Raw genomic sequence first — 17,821 nt, forward strand, 5'->3', positions numbered from 1 at the left:
TCAGACTCTACTGAATCTCAAAATCTTTTTGGAATTGTGTCTTTCTGTGAGTACGAGAAATCAAAAATTGAAGGATGGAATTTGGTAAATCGTATTTCTACTAAATTTGTAGCAAATTTTTACCAAACTGTGAACTAAATATAGGATGCATCATAAATTTTTGCAAACTTCAAAAAAACCACAATAAAAAAGTAATCCTCGAAAAAAATTGTGATTTGCAGGAATATGTTCAGAAAGCTTTGGAATTATTTTCCCATTAAAAAAATGATTAAAAAATTATCAATACATGGCCCTCACAGGTCAAATCAAGGTGGTTTAAAAAAATAAAGATAATTATAAAACACAAGGCTGGAAATGAATCCATCATTGTATGCCAGCAACATGCTGTCGTTGCCAGATCGTGCATTTAATGGTTAAACTTTTCTATAAATAAGAACGGCGAATCGGCGACTAAAGCATTGCCAATATTCCGCATGGTGAAAGGAATCAAGGCAAATAAAAGCCTTATTTCATTGAATACGATACTGGATTTAGTACGCCATTTTGATAAAATGGGGAGTTTAGAGGATCGCCCTTCAGAATGATATCTTCCACTTTTGCAAGATCATGTTGTGCCTCCTTTGAAACAAAGGTGGACGTTGATTGCCGTCACTTTCGTGAAGGATGGCTGCCCGCGAAGGTCTCACATCCCTCGTTCCGGCGAGGCGTTCCTCGTAGACACATGCACTGAGGATCGAGTGGTAAGCCAAGGATGTAAGATTAATTGCCCTTCCTAGATCACCAGTCCTTGCTCCAGCTGACCGTTTGGTTGTGGGGATACCTAAAATCCCATGTCTCCTGGGGTTTCCCAACCACTTTGGAAAAAATGATAAATGTCAGTCAACGGGTCATCGATATCTAGCGGCTCACCACTAGCTCGGAAAAAATGCCAAAGTGGCAAGAAGAGGAAACCAGTTCCCACGGAAATAAGGGTAAGAACACGACCTTCAACCCTTTACTTGATCTATGAGCGAGCGACTTCCTGCATCCCGATAGATATCATCAATGTCAACATGCTACACTCGGCTGTAATAGACGTAATTACGCGTCTCACTTGATTAATACATTGTGGTGATAGTCGTGTTGCACAGTTTTTGCTTTAAAATAAAATGCTCTGTATTGTTTCTCTGATTTGTATAAACCATCCCAGTTTGACGCCATTTATCGATCATTTTTTAATCTTTAATGAGGAAGAAATTCGAAAGACTGTCTGAACATATTCCCGCAAACCACAATTCTTTTCGAGCATTACTTTTTTTACAATGTGAAATTTGTACGAATTTACAGCGCAACCTGTACATTGATAAGATATCTGTCTCGTCAGATCTCCGGTAAAACTAAAAATGATCAATACAAAAATTCAGATTAATGCATTTCTATCTGCTGTCGAAGATCTGCCATTAATTCGCCACAAGTAATATATATATATATTTTTCTTTGCAGTGCCACCAGTGCTGTCCTCTTCAGACGGAGGCGGACGTAATTCTGGTATCTTTCCTTGGCGGCTGCAGATCGACTTTCGGAAACGGGGCCCGGACTGCATGAGGAAGTGCATTACGCAGGGTGTTTTGCACCCGGTCCAATGTCATTCCCTTTGTTGAACGGAGTCATCCCCAGAAGTTCCCTCGGTCAGTATCGCTTTCTCTATGTAACTTATATTGATTTAACTGCATGAATGATAGATGTTTTGAGGAAATTTCTTTCAAGATGTTATTCCGTATTCTTCAGGATTCTTCCTCGGAAGTTCCTTCCGTCAGTATCGTTTCTCCTGTATAAATTCCCCAGATTTAACTGCACGAACAGTAGTTGTTTTGATGAAATTTCTGTTGAGTTATCTCAGATGAGACATCATCAGCGGAATTGTGGTAATGAGAGTACGGTTCATTTACGGATCTTGAGATTAGAGCTTTTTCCTCCTTGCACTTCGCTGAGGGATGGTATGCAGAAAAGATGAGTGGTTTTAACGTCTCAAAATTCCGCGAACAATCTGAGTTAACCCTATTGCTAAATGTAAACATCCCTTCCTTTCACCTTAACTCACACCCATTTTTTTGAAAAAATAAAGTGTCCTGATGCATGCGCGAGAAGTCTCAGATTCCGAGAATGAGTAGTAATTGGTTTTCTTAATCAAGAAAATATAAGGAATCTTTTAAACTGATGCCGGATGAGAGATTTTGCAAAATAATTGATTATAAAAAATAAACTATGGACTATCTAGATTCTTAATCTAAAAGTGTAATTGAAAAAACTTCATTCACAAACAAAAACATGTTTCAAGACAATAAAACAAAAAAAAGTTTTTTTTTTTTTTCGTGAAGGAAATTTATGATTCTGTACATACAGAAATCGGTGCATCTCGATTTTCACGCGATCTCTATTAAAATGACGCCAAGAATAACGCCAAACTAGAATTACTCGCATTTAGTTTGTGGCTGCCATAATAAAAGTATACATAGTTGCTCTTAGTTTGGCTACTTTTTATATACTTTTTTTTTTTACATGATTTGGATGCTTATCATGGTCGTCGTGGAAATCAAGTTATACCCAAAAATCGACTATTTGTTACATCATGTTTAATCATCATGATAATCGCATATGTAGATACTCCGTAGATTACTCCCTCTTTAATTTCGCAGATAATCTAAAGCTTATAGTATTTTTCAAGGATTTAAATGTTTATATTTTGTGATGCCATTTGTAGAAATCGTTTCCTTGTGATGCCATTCGTAGTATTAAAAGCCTGTTTCCTTGTTTTTGAGATAAGTATTTGATAATTTTTAACTTGTTTGTCCCCCCCCTCGCTTTTTAAATACAATAGCTTTCTTCTTCAATAACTCTCAATAATTCTGTCATCCTCAAGAATTCAACAACCATCCATCAACAGAATTTAAATCAACAAGTATCTGCACTCAATTTTTATAGTTTATTGCAACAATAATTCAAAAATTAGAATGAAATTTTTTTATAATAGCAACATCGCACAATAATTTAATTTCGGATTCTAGCGTACTAAAACTCATACTTAATGAAAATTGAAAAAAAGACTATTTATTATGTATGAATCACAATAAAATCACAATTAAAATTAGTCAAATCTAACCATCTTACACGATAAAACCGGAATTTGTAGTTATAAAAGATATATATTTGTAATATTAACGTAATTGGTCTGTAGAAAACTTGGTCCAATTCTTCAACCTTTATTTATTTCTACTGCTTACCAAAAATCCCGAAAAAAATTATCCGAAGAAGGAATTCCTAAATTTGATGACAATCTACATTTTTGCTTTTATAACACTACTAGAATCTCTTTATTAAATTTATTTCTTTATTCCTTTTGCAATTTCCTTTTTTTATTGAATTATTTCTTAAGAAAGTGGTTTCTATCACAATTTTATTTAAACACAATAATGACAGTTCTCTATGAAATTATAATTATCTGACGTATTGAAACCTAATAAGGCTCATTTTGATCAAAATAAATTAACTATATGTTGGAATTCTATTACAGAAATTAACTTTGTTATCATTCTGTCGGAATCGTAACCGACAAAATAAGTTTAAGAAAGGATAGGTTTAAAGTTTAAAAAAATACTTCTGTGTTTTCAGAGAATTCCTGTACGCGTAAGCAGCACGTTTTGTTCGTTGGTTGATTTTACAGAAATCATGGGTGCCAGAGCTTCTTCAGAAAAATATTAAGAAATTCCTTTCCCACATAAATTCACGGCCTCTTTACTTCTTAGGCTCTTTGAAGATAGAAGTGTTTATTCCCATCACATCTATGACATCTATTTTCCCTGACATTCTGAAATAAACTTGAGTGGCATATGCCGTCTCAGATAACTCTCTAGATTCAACCAAAGGGCGAAATTTCCTTAATTTTGTTCTTTTGGCGCTCGCTAAAATTTTGGGCTGCTAAATGTACAGATGTTATTGGCAAACAAGTTTCAATTATCAATTTGTAGTTCAATCAATCCCCATCATTCATTTAAAATTTTCTTTTTGTCGCTTTAACTTCTTCTCTGTCTTAGCAAAGATTTTAGACCCAAGCAAAATGAGTGAATTTTTTTGGTTAATTACATTGTCCATTCTCTCTGAATGACATGCATTGTATTTCAATTTAGCACACTATAAAGTTTTTCCTCTATATATCTTTCTGAAGAATTGCAAATTTTTTTTGGGGGGGGGAGGGGGAGAGCTCTTTTGGGCAGAATTAATTAAAATTGGAAATTAATTAAAATTACAAGTTAATGAGAGCAACATTTATTTAATCAAAAGTCAATAATTATATAATTGCTATTTCAAAGTACAAATGTTTACGAAAAATATTAAGACTAACACTTAAAATTTACATTTTTTTCTGTTTAATTCCATGAAATATAACTTTCATCAAACTTAACTTCCATGAAAAATAATACATCGAATAAAGTTGAATAGATATATCAATCGCATTCTTTTTTAATCTATACTGATGGAAATAAACAAGCATAGGCTGAAACTAAATCCTGAAAAATAATTTTTTTTCTCTTATTTTAGCACAAAAATGAATTTTTCATCATTTTAAATTTTATAAAATCACCTTTTAACGATAACAGTGTAATTGTGGTTAAAAAAAATTTTCTGGATTTCAGAAATTAAAAAAATTATTATTATTATTATTATTATTGCTTAATCTTTAGTTATAGATTACATTATTGCCATGAAATTCGAAATGTTTTCACTTTTTCATTAAATATTTAATCGCATGATTTTTTTATTGATTCTGTTTAATATTTCGGTAGTTTATAATTAGGTTATATTACCACAAAAGTAAGAAAATAGATAAACTGGACATTTGCATTTTTAATAACGCTATAATGTCATGAGATTAGTCTTCATTAAAAAGGTTCATGCACACAATGAGCAAAATATACGCAAGACAATTTTAATGTTGGAAGTACATAGGCAGTACAAAGTCAGGGACATAAAGCTATATCTGATTTAAATGAAATAAAATATAACTAGCATTCTCGGTGTAAAAACTGTTCGCAGAAGGCGACTACTGATGAATAAGAAACATATCTTCAATAATTCTATTTATTATCCTCTTCACACACAAAAAAATTAAATAATTTTAGCTATTATTCTTTTTTTATAGCGTACATAATCAAAGTTTTAATACTGTGCATGTTTCACAGAATTAAAAACTATTATTTTAAAACTGTTTTTATTAGGGGAAACCAAATGGCATTCAACTTTCGAATAAATCATTCTTTGACTTTTAAAATAGATAGTGCTTATAGACGATTGTCAAAATTGGAATACTAATATTCGGATACTAATCATTGTACTTAATTTCTACATTTGTTACATACTAATATATATATATATATATATATAAAATGAATTATATTTATCAAAATTGGAATAAATTAAATTGATAAAATTGAATTTTAAAATATACTTTATACACGTGCTAAAAAAATCGAACTACTTTGTTCTAACTTTTTCTACTTTTTAGTCTTGAGTTCATGATTCATCATTTTAAGTTTTATAGAATCGTGAAGTCAATTTTTTCTCAAATTCATTGACACAGGGCGCTACTCATTCAGAAAAACATTTAATAAGAATAGTTAATTAACTAAAAATTCAATTTAAAAAAATTAAAGCAATACATTGTTATCGAAGTACAAAAGTGCAAAAACTTTTAAACATTGCGACACATTTTTTTTAAATACAAATCTATAGCGACGCATTTCATCCTCGATGTGTTCGAATTTTTTCAGAAAAGAGTAGGACATGTTCTTTCCAAAATAAATCTTATGGGCCCAAATAGAACTTTTATGAAAAAAACACATTATTTAAAATAATTTTATTGAAAAAACATATCTAATATATAACTTGAACATTATTTTAAACCCACATCACATTTTTGCAAATTAACACAGTTGAGTTAAAGATATTGTGGCTACCAACCAAAAACGACGCACATTTAGGAAACTGCTACTCTAGTAAACTAAAAAAATGCGTGAAATTTTGGTTACAAAATTTCTTCTTTACAATTTGAAAAGAAGTAAAATAAAATTGTATAAAAAGAAATGACCATATTTTTTTCCTAGAATATATCTATACAAATGCAGAACCTTACATTCTACAAAGTACGACCTATTTTACTCTCTTTAACATTAAGTTTAAAGAAAACTTTCTCTGATAAAGAGACACATTCTTCATCTAATAAAATCTTCTAATAAGGTAATCAAATGAAATACCTTTCTGGCTCCGATTCTAACTCTCGACCCGGAGTTCATCGGATTTAGATAAAGCCCTAATGAGTTCGCTTAGATCGCGTTAATGGCCACAATTTGCCTCCACAATTAAGAAAAGATTTCCTTTATTGCCATCCGAGATCTTCAAGTTAATGTAATTGTTAATCTCAAGACAAATGCTCTTTTATTCGGACTGAGATAATTTGCTTAAGAACAAAATACGTGATAGATTTAAGCAGATGTGATAGAAAGATTTTATGAAAAAAAAATCTGACTAATTAAGGTTTTTCAGTTATATTGCCAGTAAAATTTATTTAAAGATTTGATAATTTGTTATATATTTTATTTCAATTTGACTATTTTATGTTTGCAAAGATGAAATTTTGATAATCGAATTACAGTCACTTCTTCAAATTAATTTGAATTAATGTAATTTAGGATATTTTATGTAAATATGTACCTCTGATTAGAATACAATGTTTTAATATTTTCAGAAATTAATTATCAGTTAATTAATTAATTCTAATCAAATTTGAAAACTAATATTATAATTAATTATAATTATAATTTAATTTGATTTCATTGATTTTTGTCTGGAGCTTTCTAATATTGAATTTCAGGAAAATCGCTTTAAAAAGTAGTCAGTAATTATACATGTCATAATTTATTATCAGAAATTTTGAAGAGTAGAAAAAAATAAATTAGAAAGTTTTTATAAAAACATTTTTATTTATATGCTAAAGACTTGAAAATACTTTGAATCAGAAATCTGAAATTTGAAAAAGGATAAAATTGTAAGGTGCCAGAAATAATATTATAAAGAAGTTAAATCATAATAAGGTTTCCAATAATCTAAACCACAGATGCATAAATTCAAAGCTTTCATTAAAAATTGAAATATATAATAAATGTGAACAAAATTCCAATTTTCTAAGAATAGTTCCAAAAAACCTTTACGCTTGTATGATTTTATTTTTATATCCATGTATTTAAGGAAAACATATTTCATATTTTTACTATTAAAAATGCACTCTGAGTGCGCTTTTTTTTTTTTTTTTTTTTTTTTGCAGTTTTATCATTATAAGAAAAGTTAATGAAAAATGGCCCGTTATTTCAAGCGTTTCATTTTTTAAAGAATATATATATATATATATATATATATTTAAAAATAATATTTTAAATATAAATTATAAAATTATTTTTTATGGTAATTATATTTTTGTTTCCAGTCGAAAAGTCAAAAAATTCTTGTTCTAAACATATCCTAGCAGTTTTTAAAAATCTCAAATTAATTATAATCATTTGAATGAAAGAAAAAATATCAAATTAATTAAACTCAAGATCAGTACTCTCCTATGTAAATACATTTTAACATTTATTAAGAACAATAAAAATATTACATTTGCTGCATAATTTTGTGTCATATTGAATATTTCATGATACTATCATTTGAATATAACGAACTGAGATCTCACTTTTTACAATCTATTTTCGGATGAAAAGGTTTCCTTTTAAAGGCGAGAAACAACTCCTATGACATCACAGTTATTTGCCTTGTCATTTGACATCTAACTATGAGTTGTCTTATTTTTTGCCTTGACATCACGTCCTTGTAAAAGACGCTATGAATTCCAAAATGAAACAAACTCCGAGTATATCACAGCAAATGAATCCAATGTTTAACACTTCAGTTTAAAATAAATTTAATAAAAATAGTTTTGCAATTCGCTTTTATTAGTATATTTTATAAAAATATTTTTCTCTTAATTCATCATAAATTTTATGATTTTTTTTTTCTAATTTGAAAATAGCACCCTTAGTGTGAAATCAAAATTGATTGAAGTTTATCGACTAATTAATACTTAGGTTTTGCAAATATTAAAGAAAAGAATTGTCGTCAAGAATATGGAAGAGTACAAAATTTCAATACTAAAATACATTCGAAAATGAATTAAAAATTGATTATGAAATTTCATATCTACAACGATGACTCGAATTAAATTGAATAAAATCGTAAAAGTCACCAAAGCATTTAAATGTTTTCAAGAGAGAGCTATAAAATTAATCTTGGAATTGAACAAATAAAACTGCATTAACATACTTATTTCATTATTTGATAATTTGTTTCTTTTCATTCTGCGAAATTTCATCTACTATAGAAAGGATTCAAAATGAGAAGTTTAGTTGCGAGCAAGTATAATTAACAGTTTCTTGGGAAACCAGAACGAAAACAGTTTCTTTATTTTGTCTTTACAACGACTTCATAAAACCACTGCAATTCATTAGGGGGAAAAAATCAAATTTTTTTTTGAAAAAAAAAACCTAAACGAAGTGAAATGGATACATTTTTAATTATGTAAATAAATAAAAAGTTCGATTGAAAAAATTCGGACAAATTAATAATAAATCAAATCATATGGCATAGTCTATTAAAAATTAAACTGTTCATTAGAATTCATATTCAACTATCAAGAATAAAAAGAATGATTCTTGCAAAGGTATCAATATTTTAAAAATTTTGAATATTCGTTATAAAAAATGGAAAATGTAGTAACAATGATAATATTTCCTTTCAAACTGGATCTTAAATAGTCAAAGACAATTTCGTATTCATTAGATTCAAGGGACAGTTATATTTCAAAATGCATTGTAAAATTTCTCATAGTTAAATTGAATATTCGGGAATTAATAAGGATTCACTTTATTTTGTATGCTCAGTTTTAAGAAATTCCAATCAAATTAATTATTTATAAATGACACAATATTCAAAAAAAATCTCTATTATATAAATTTTATTATAAAGAACAATCTTTTTCGGAGTAGAAACAATAACAAAGCACTAAGCAATATCTTATAAATTAATAGTAATTGTATAAATAATGGTTAGGAATATTTTTAAAACTATTTAACCCAGCTTTACTTAAATGGTTTAATGCGATACTTTCTGTTTACAATTTACAGCTTATGAACACAAAAAATACTATTGCGAAAGAATTTAATCTGCAAACGAATTTGAAAACATGCAAATAAAATTGTTTTAATTGAAGGGAAATTTTTTAATATTATTTTTTACCACCTCTGTGGCAAATTAATATTCATGGTTTAGTTTTATTAATGTCCCGTCTTAAAGCAGCACTAGGACTATTTTGGGGCATACCTCGTACTTCTAAACCACGGTCAGATGACGAGGAAGACACCTGAGCTATCACCCCCTCTCCAAACTTCCACACCACATCAGTGGGAGGACGTTTGGCCCCGACGGATTTAGCGCACCTCATACCCGTTTATACGACGGTTCTTCGGTGGAATCGGGTCTCAAACCTGAAGGCCACCGGTTCCGAAGCCGATACTTTACCATCAGGCCACCACGGCCCTAAATATTCATGGGTCACTAAGCAGAATTCGCGCAACTAAAAATGAGAGTAGATTCTTTCACTCTTTTGATATAACAGCTTAAGACGAACAAATCGTTCATAAAATGTATTCGATGAGGGAACTCCATCAGAGATACTTTTATTATCTTCAGTTTTAAAATAATTTAAATTTAAAAGTAATTTTAAATAAAGTGATAAAAAATATTTTAAAAACTTTATTAACACAAATTAAAATTTAGAAAAAAATTTCCTATAGCTATTGACTTGCGAATCAGTCAACTAACTCCAAACCAGACTGATTGGCAAATGAATTTGAAAACATGTAAATAAAAATTTTTTAAATAATGCTCTGAAATGCAAACAATATTAGAAAGCTCGAATATACGCATTATATAAAGCAAATGAAAGCTCAAAATTATATTACCCTAAAAATAATTCGAAAGAAGAAAAATTCTAGTCATTCTGAAGTCTCATACCTATCTTATAAAGTTGCATATTCCGCTTTTTTGATAACCCTACTCAGCACCATAGATAGCAATATATAAGAATATTGATGAATAAAAATGAATTATTTTAATTATCCTGAATTACTTAGAATTATTTAATTGATTCATCTGATTGAAACAAATAATTTTATTTATAAAGTATTTCTAGAAACATTTTTTTAACGTTTATTTATTTTATGCTAACAAAAAATTTGGGAAAGAGAAGATTTATATATTTGATCCCTCTTATTAGCAATAAATTACAATCCTTTGGTAATCAATTAATATATGAAGTTTACAAAATTTCTTAGGAATCTGTTAGTCGTGAAAGTAATTAGAATGTATCTTCCATTTTGAGTTGCTTCTTTCAAGAAGCTGTGTAACCCAAGTAGCATAGCATGTTGCACATTATTGTACAATATTGCGAATATGGATCAATGTCTTACAATTCTTTGTGCTACTAAGGAAAGGTGAAAGTACAATATTGTACAATATTGAGAATATGGATCAATGTCTTACAATTCTTTGTGCTACTAAGGAAAGGTGAAAGTACAATATTGTACAATATTGAGAATGTGTATCAACGTCTTACAATTCCTTGTGCTACTAAGGGAAGGTGAAAGTACAATTGATTTTAAAATATAAGAGAGCGAAGTTTAGCAACTCTATTTACCCACTTGATTATATCCCAATAATAATATTATTTAGCCTTTCTAAACAAAAGATTGTAACAATTTATTTTATTTATGATTGAAATGAAATATTTAGTTATCATAATAATGTGGTAGAATATCAGTGACTTATTCCTCAATAAATTTTACTACTGAATTGATCTTTTCCAATTAAAAAAAATATTTCTTTGTTTATTGCTAATCCGCATATACGATGTTATTCTATATGAAAATATTCTCACGCATTTTATTTCATTTAAAAAAATCAGTGTTTAAATGAGTTGTTGCAAAACTTTCTCCAAAATCGTCCTTAAATTTCTCTGTGTGTATCAGCTTAATTTGAAATGTACAAAAATTAGAATGTTGACATTGTAGTGACAAAATGGCACGCGGTAAAATATGATAGTTTTAACATTATTCGATGGAATGTAAGTAAATGAATTTGTTTTTTCAAAATTAAATGGGTAATATTTTGAAACAAAAATATTTTTGTATAAAATATTTATTACATAAACCAATTTTGTCATCTGCAGTTGTATTTTGAATGATATGAATTGCATTAAAATTTTTTTAATTGCATAGCTTCTTCATAAAGCAGAGATATAACCTTTTAGTATTTAAAAAAATTCTAAAAGGCAATTTTTTTCATGAATGATATTTTTTTAAAATAGTCCAAAGGTTAAACATTACTAGTGGCAATTCAGTGGAAAGTGTAAAAAAAATAAATTAAAATATCTATAATATTTTCATGCTACTCTAAAGGTAAGAACATCTTTTCAACGCATGGAAATATTGATTTTTGTCAATAAAAATTAAGTATGTCATTATTTATCGTTAAAACTTTTATTAAAACTTATATTGTGCTTCTAAATATTTGAAAATCAAATTGATAACAATATAATTCTTGCTGATTCTTCACCGATGATTTCAATAAAATCAGTGTTCTTCCTGTTGCTGGATGTGTGAAATATTAATTCTAATGAAATGAAATAAAATTTGTTTTTCTCTGTGTGCACATATAAATTCGTAAATTCTTGCATACTTAAAGAAAATTATTTCAATTTTTCTCTGCATTTCTCTTCAAAGGTAACAAAAGACTTTAGAACTAAAGAATTCAGAAATAACAAAAGAATTTTTTTATTGATTGTTACATTTTTAGAAGAAAATTAATAATAATATTTCTGTCTTAATTAACTTACTGTGTTAATTTACGAATTTAAATTTAAATTTTTTTCTTTTTTCAGAAGACGATTTCAGTAGCCGCTGGAACTATCTTTGGCAGCGGATTTTTTTCTCAAATGGACTCTGATTAGTCACAATCCCTATATGTTTGTGGAATATGGGATAATCACACCTTTAGAACATCATCTACTCGTCACCTGACCCTTCCATCTGTTAGTGTGCACCTCTCTCCAATGGTTTCATCCTTTAGAGAACATCAAAGGGGAACGCGAGATCGAATCTCTAAAACATCAATTTGCATTCGATACTCTCAGTGTATCTCCTTTGTGACATTCTAGTGTATGTTTTTGCGTCCCATCTACAAAGTATCTGAAAATTTGTTACTGTTGTTTTGTTTTCAATGGTGCGCAAGCGCGGAGACGCGCAGTGATTTTGTGGATAAATTATTATCAATTGTGTTTCTTGTGTTCAATTAAAGTAATAAAAATGTATGTTCTTGTCTGCTGTAATTGTTATTAATATGTAGTTTTCATCTCACAGAAAAATATTTAAAAACATAGGTTCATTTATCAATAAGAATATAGTGAGGAAATTAAAAAGCAACTTCAAATAACATATTGTCTAAATATTTTTTTTTCTTAAAATTTATTTTAAAAAATGAGGTTTTTTTCTAAAATTAAAACTTTTTTTAAAAGTACTTGCAATTTTTTCCCCCAAACCAATGCAATTAGGAATCTCTCTTAGATACAGTCTAAAAAAAGAAAATCATAAAATCACAAAATTGCAGTTAATTCAAACTGCAAAACTTGATGCAAATGTGCTTGGAATTTAAAAACATAATGCTGCATGCATGAGAGTTCGAAGCCCTAACCGGTCTCCATCGCTTATCCAGGTCATGTATTGCCACATGTCAATATTTAGTTATAAAAAAAATTGTGTGAAATCGCGTTTTTTCAGGAAAGACACCTATATATATAAACTTAAAAAGCAAACTTTATCTAAATATAAAATTTGATCTAGGTCGTGAGAGCCATTTACGAGGTACACGAAATCAATTTATATAAGAATTTTCGTTGAAAGTTATAAAATAGTGTAATAGCTGTAACAGCGCGATAGTATCAATACTTTTAACTGGTTCTACCTAAAATTTGTAGAATTAATTTAAAATTTAAATGGAAACATCAAAGAAGGTACAAACTTAGGTCACTTTAAATAAATTTTTTTTAATTAAAAAAATAAGATTGACATGCTTTAAATGAAAACGTCACGAATGTTAGTACTGCTGATTTAATGCAAGTAATTAATTAAATTTTAATTTCATTCAATTTAACCAGTTCAGCTATAAAGTGCTAAAGAATAAATAAAGTTTTTTCTCATTGTGAATCCAAAAATAAGTTGAATATCTCAAACACTCCATCAAGATCACAAAATATCACATATTATCCTTTGAACTACTATTGATTTAAATTGAAGATATATCTACAGTAACATGATGCTTTTTATTCACCAATCTCTATATATGAAACGCTAACGTACGCAACACAGAAACCACTCTTATTACATATTGCCAAATGGCAACAGTTAAATGTAAATAATTCACTATAAGAGTATTTTAGACTGCGTTAAACATTTTTATAGCTGTACTAAATTCAACACATCGCTAGTTAATGAAACTGTAAAATATTGTTTGAGATGTTCTGAATAGGGCTGACCCAAAACTCTATAACAGAAAATAGAAGATGTAACAAGAAATCAAGAACATGTAATCAAGAAATAGGCGTCAAACAAAGTCTAATGGAATGCGAAAATAGTCTTAAATATTGGCAGATAGATAATCGCTGCAACTTACCTATAGAGAATGAATGGCCATATCTTACAAAACTATTATTTTACAAAACTGGCTTGTAAATTATCTTAAAACTCAAAAATTCATTTAATGATATCATTTTCATTTGACACATCCTATTTATACCCTTCCTATGGGAGATATGACGTAAGCATTATTCCACTGATTCCCAGAAAAATCCCGTAACTCCCGAAATAATAGTGCTAGAGCTTCAATTTTTGAACTTCCGAAATCTTATGGAATGTCGCCAAGATCGCCACAAATCTCGCCAAGTCGTCTATAAAGTAGACAAATTGGTCGCCAAGCGGGAATTTTGCAAACGAAGAAACCGATCCTTCCCTAGCGGGCACTATTGTATAAAATCTGATTCATCTGAAACATTTACCCTGAAATATAACAAAAATACAAAATATTTACAAATTTATAGCAATATTCTATATATTGTATAGAATATGGAGTCACTGGTGTCAAATACAGCATTGTAATTTAATACATTTAGAATTCCGCAGCCTTTTGTAGGGAAAAAAAGAATATAGAGACACAAGACATGACCAAACAATATGTAATTATATGTTAAATGTCGTTGAAACTAATCCAACTAATTCTGATACAACTATTCAAGTCCATGAATCTTCTACATGTGATAAGGAGAAAACTAAAACACCTCTTTTGGACAACCAAACTTGGTCTCTAAACTTCAATCGAAAGAAAGGTCTGAGCTCAGCTGCAGTAAATGGATATAAGCTACATTTCTGGAGGACAGTCAGGAAAAAATTAGCTTATATTTGTGTTTTGTTTGGAAGAACTGGGCTTGCTGTGAAGAACTCTCAAAGCCAGCCTGACAACAGCACTTTTCTGAAATGTAAATCGGTCTGTCCATTTTTAAACGTTCCTAGTTAGGAACATATCTAAGAATAAGATTCGCAATAGGACGCACACTCATCGAAATTTTACATCAATACCACACTTGAATCTACTAAATAAGTACATTTATAGTTAAGATATTATACATATACAGAGAATATTTTTATGTAATGGTGGAGCAATTTACGCTTTCTGAGCAAGTAGTCTTGTGGTGGTAGCTTCATAAGCCAGTTAACAACCACCGGTCTATGGTGATCACTTTTGTCTAGTGGCTATATTACGTGGCTATGGATGGGGCTGCGAATTGTGAAGAAAGAGAAGCGTTGAGGAACGTTTCCAAACCAGGACAAAACCGAATCACGAAATTTTTCAGCATTTACACCGTCAGCTTTGAGAGACTGATTCATTTATGTCCAAAAATTCGGATGCGTGCTGCTTGTCCTTAGCATTTCTTGTTATTTCCGCCTACACTTTTCATTTCCGATCCCATAGTGCTATGCACAAATTGCTTCTTTATATGTATTTTACCTACTCTTAAAATTTATCCCATGAATTCAGAGACATACTGTATATTACAAAAACTATTATATATTTTCCTACAAAACTAATAATATGTATGTTCAAATACAAAACTAGTAATGTACATGCATACATTGACAAACAAAACTACTAATGCACTATATTTATAAAAAACTAATACACATTTTTAATTTTCCATTTTTTTTTTTTTTTTTTTTTTTTTGAAAAATTGGAAATGTACTTTCCTATCATTAGAAATATTTTGAAATAGAGATTTTAATCATGGACTTATCATCCCAGCTGATATGCCGTACTCAATTATTACCCAAAATGAAACTATATTTCGTGACATATTGTACTTTAGTCCTGCATTTGCTTGATTATAAATGTCAGTTTCATCTTCTCTTGAAAAACTTAAATTGCTGCATGAGCATTTTGAAGGAATCCATGACTCGACATTACACTACATGTACCAAATAGAAAGACACAAGTATTTTTTAGATAAATGAAGTACAATAAATTTTGTCAGAAGAATGAAATGAGTAACAGTTTATAGACATTTTTAAAAACAGATAACAGTATCTTAAACGTGAAACAATATATATATATAAGTAAATTACTATAAAAAAGTCAGTTTTGGCTATATTCTGTAATAAAAGGAGGACACTTTCTAAATACCCATATAAAAGTCATATTAATAGGGAATACTTCCACCATTGGTTTTGATTACTTCAAAGATCTGATTTGGCATCGAACCATATAAAGTTTGAATTTCTATTTGACGAAAATTTCCCCATACGTCGTTCAAAGCTCTCCGAAACTCAGCTATAGATTCAAACTGCTAGCCTTCCCCGTAAACACGACCAACAATCTTTGCTCACATGTTCTCTACAATTTTGAGATCTGAACAACAACACTACTAAGCCGATCAAACCAGACCATTATTTGCTGCAAATCAATTTTTAATCCCATTAGCGTGTGACTTGAGGCACAATTATGTTTAAAAATGCACCCGTCTAGAAGCTGTTAATTGTGCCTTTATACCCGCCTAGCGCTCAACGCCATAGAAAGGACATATGAATTCACGACTTGAATATAGTCTGTGTGTTTCTACCTGCCACTCAGAAACACTAGGTTTTCTTCTCCTTCGTACCCAACTGCCAACCAAATCATTAAACACATTTCACCCATCTGTCGGATATAATATATGTTTTCTTCATCATCGAGACAATGTCAATAATGTTGTAGGCATCCGAGCTGTTAAAAGTACATTTTAGTGTGACCCTTTCTGCGCCAACAATACCAAGTCGCCAATAAAGATGGCGGACAAAATAAACAAATACTTCCGCGGAACAGTTACGGTTACCATTTCTAGCCATATAATTAGGATTTTTTACTGATAAGTATTGTTCTTTTTTCCAGACTGCCCGGTGCCTTCTACAGATGCCTTTGGCAGCGGGCAGAATTTTTTTAACTTAAAAAAAAACATCCTACGGCTTAGCTAGCAGCAGGAGCGGGAACTTAGTCACTTCGCTAGCACAATGAACATAAGGATTGTGTGGATAACAGGAACAGTCCGTAACCAAAAGAAAAGAAAGAACGAAGGAAGAAGCAATCGGAACATTTTCCATACATAATTTCAAACAAGCATCCTTTCCTAACTTCATCAACTCGTAATATATATATATATATATATATATATATATATATATATATATATATATATATATATATATATCACTCACCCTTCATCCATTCTGCAGATTCGAAATCTTGTCTTCCGTCTCATTTACCCGACATCCATTCTTGCACAATAGCCGACATAACAAATTATGAAGTGAACCATCCGTTAGAACACCAAAAGAATTACGAGAACTGCGAAGAATTCCATTCCAGCTGTCTTTTAAAGTGAGAATGCAGGCGATTCGAAAATTAAGAAATCAGACGATTTTTTTAAAGCGCATACTGACAGTTAAAAATTGCAAACGAATAAATATTTTCTGTTCGTATTCATATTTAAAAAAAAGAAAGAAAGAGGAAAATAACTTTTAATTATAACCTTAACTTTCTTTATTTAATAAACCTTTAATTATAATAGAGAACAAAATTTAAATCTTAAATCTATATTTTTTAATATTTTTAATTTAACATTTTTCATAATATAGTTGTATAGTTTATGTGCAATTCAACCATTGCAAAAAGTAGTAAATAAAACAGCATTAGGGTTGCTAGAAGAGCATTCCAATAGATTGCCATATTGGCGACAAACTCGGGGGCACACTATTCTTCGCTTCATCCTCCGATCTTGCTAAATTAATTATTTTTTCATCAAAATATAACAAAGATCTATACTGAACTCCAGGCCATGCTGATTTCATCCCAGTGCTATTAGCGTCCATTTCAGTAGTCCTTTATCTGAATAGGATTATTTATATAGTTGTTGGCAGTTCTTGATACTTGCATGATGCCTGCATTATTTTGAACTTTGGCAACACTTCCATCCATTTTTCAATTCTCGAATGATTTTTCATTGATTGCATAACACCAGTTTTTCAGTCGTCCTGTCGGTTTCTTTTCTGTTCTCCTTAATACTAGG

At 29.8% G+C, this 17,821-nt stretch overlaps 1 protein-coding gene across 2 annotated transcripts in view; it reads left to right on the forward strand.

Moving 5' to 3' along the window:
* Nucleotides 1–12,427, forward strand: part of LOC129981830 (uncharacterized) — a 117,443-nt gene extending 105,016 nt beyond the window's left edge. The window contains exons 3-4 of one of the 2 annotated variants that reach the window (XM_056092854.1): nucleotides 1,483–1,687; nucleotides 12,059–12,427. In XM_056092854.1, coding sequence (XP_055948829.1) covers nucleotides 1,483–1,640 — 158 coding nt within the window. In that variant the 3' untranslated portion in view covers nucleotides 1,641–1,687; nucleotides 12,059–12,427. The remainder of the gene's footprint in view (nucleotides 1–1,482; nucleotides 1,688–12,058) is intronic. The other variant, XM_056092853.1, reaches the window with a different exon arrangement.
* The last annotated feature ends 5,394 nt before the right edge of the window (nucleotides 12,428–17,821 follow it).

Source organism: Argiope bruennichi, chromosome 8 (genome assembly GCF_947563725.1).
Source record: "Argiope bruennichi chromosome 8, qqArgBrue1.1, whole genome shotgun sequence".
NCBI classification, from domain to species: Eukaryota; Metazoa; Arthropoda; class Arachnida; order Araneae; family Araneidae; genus Argiope; species Argiope bruennichi.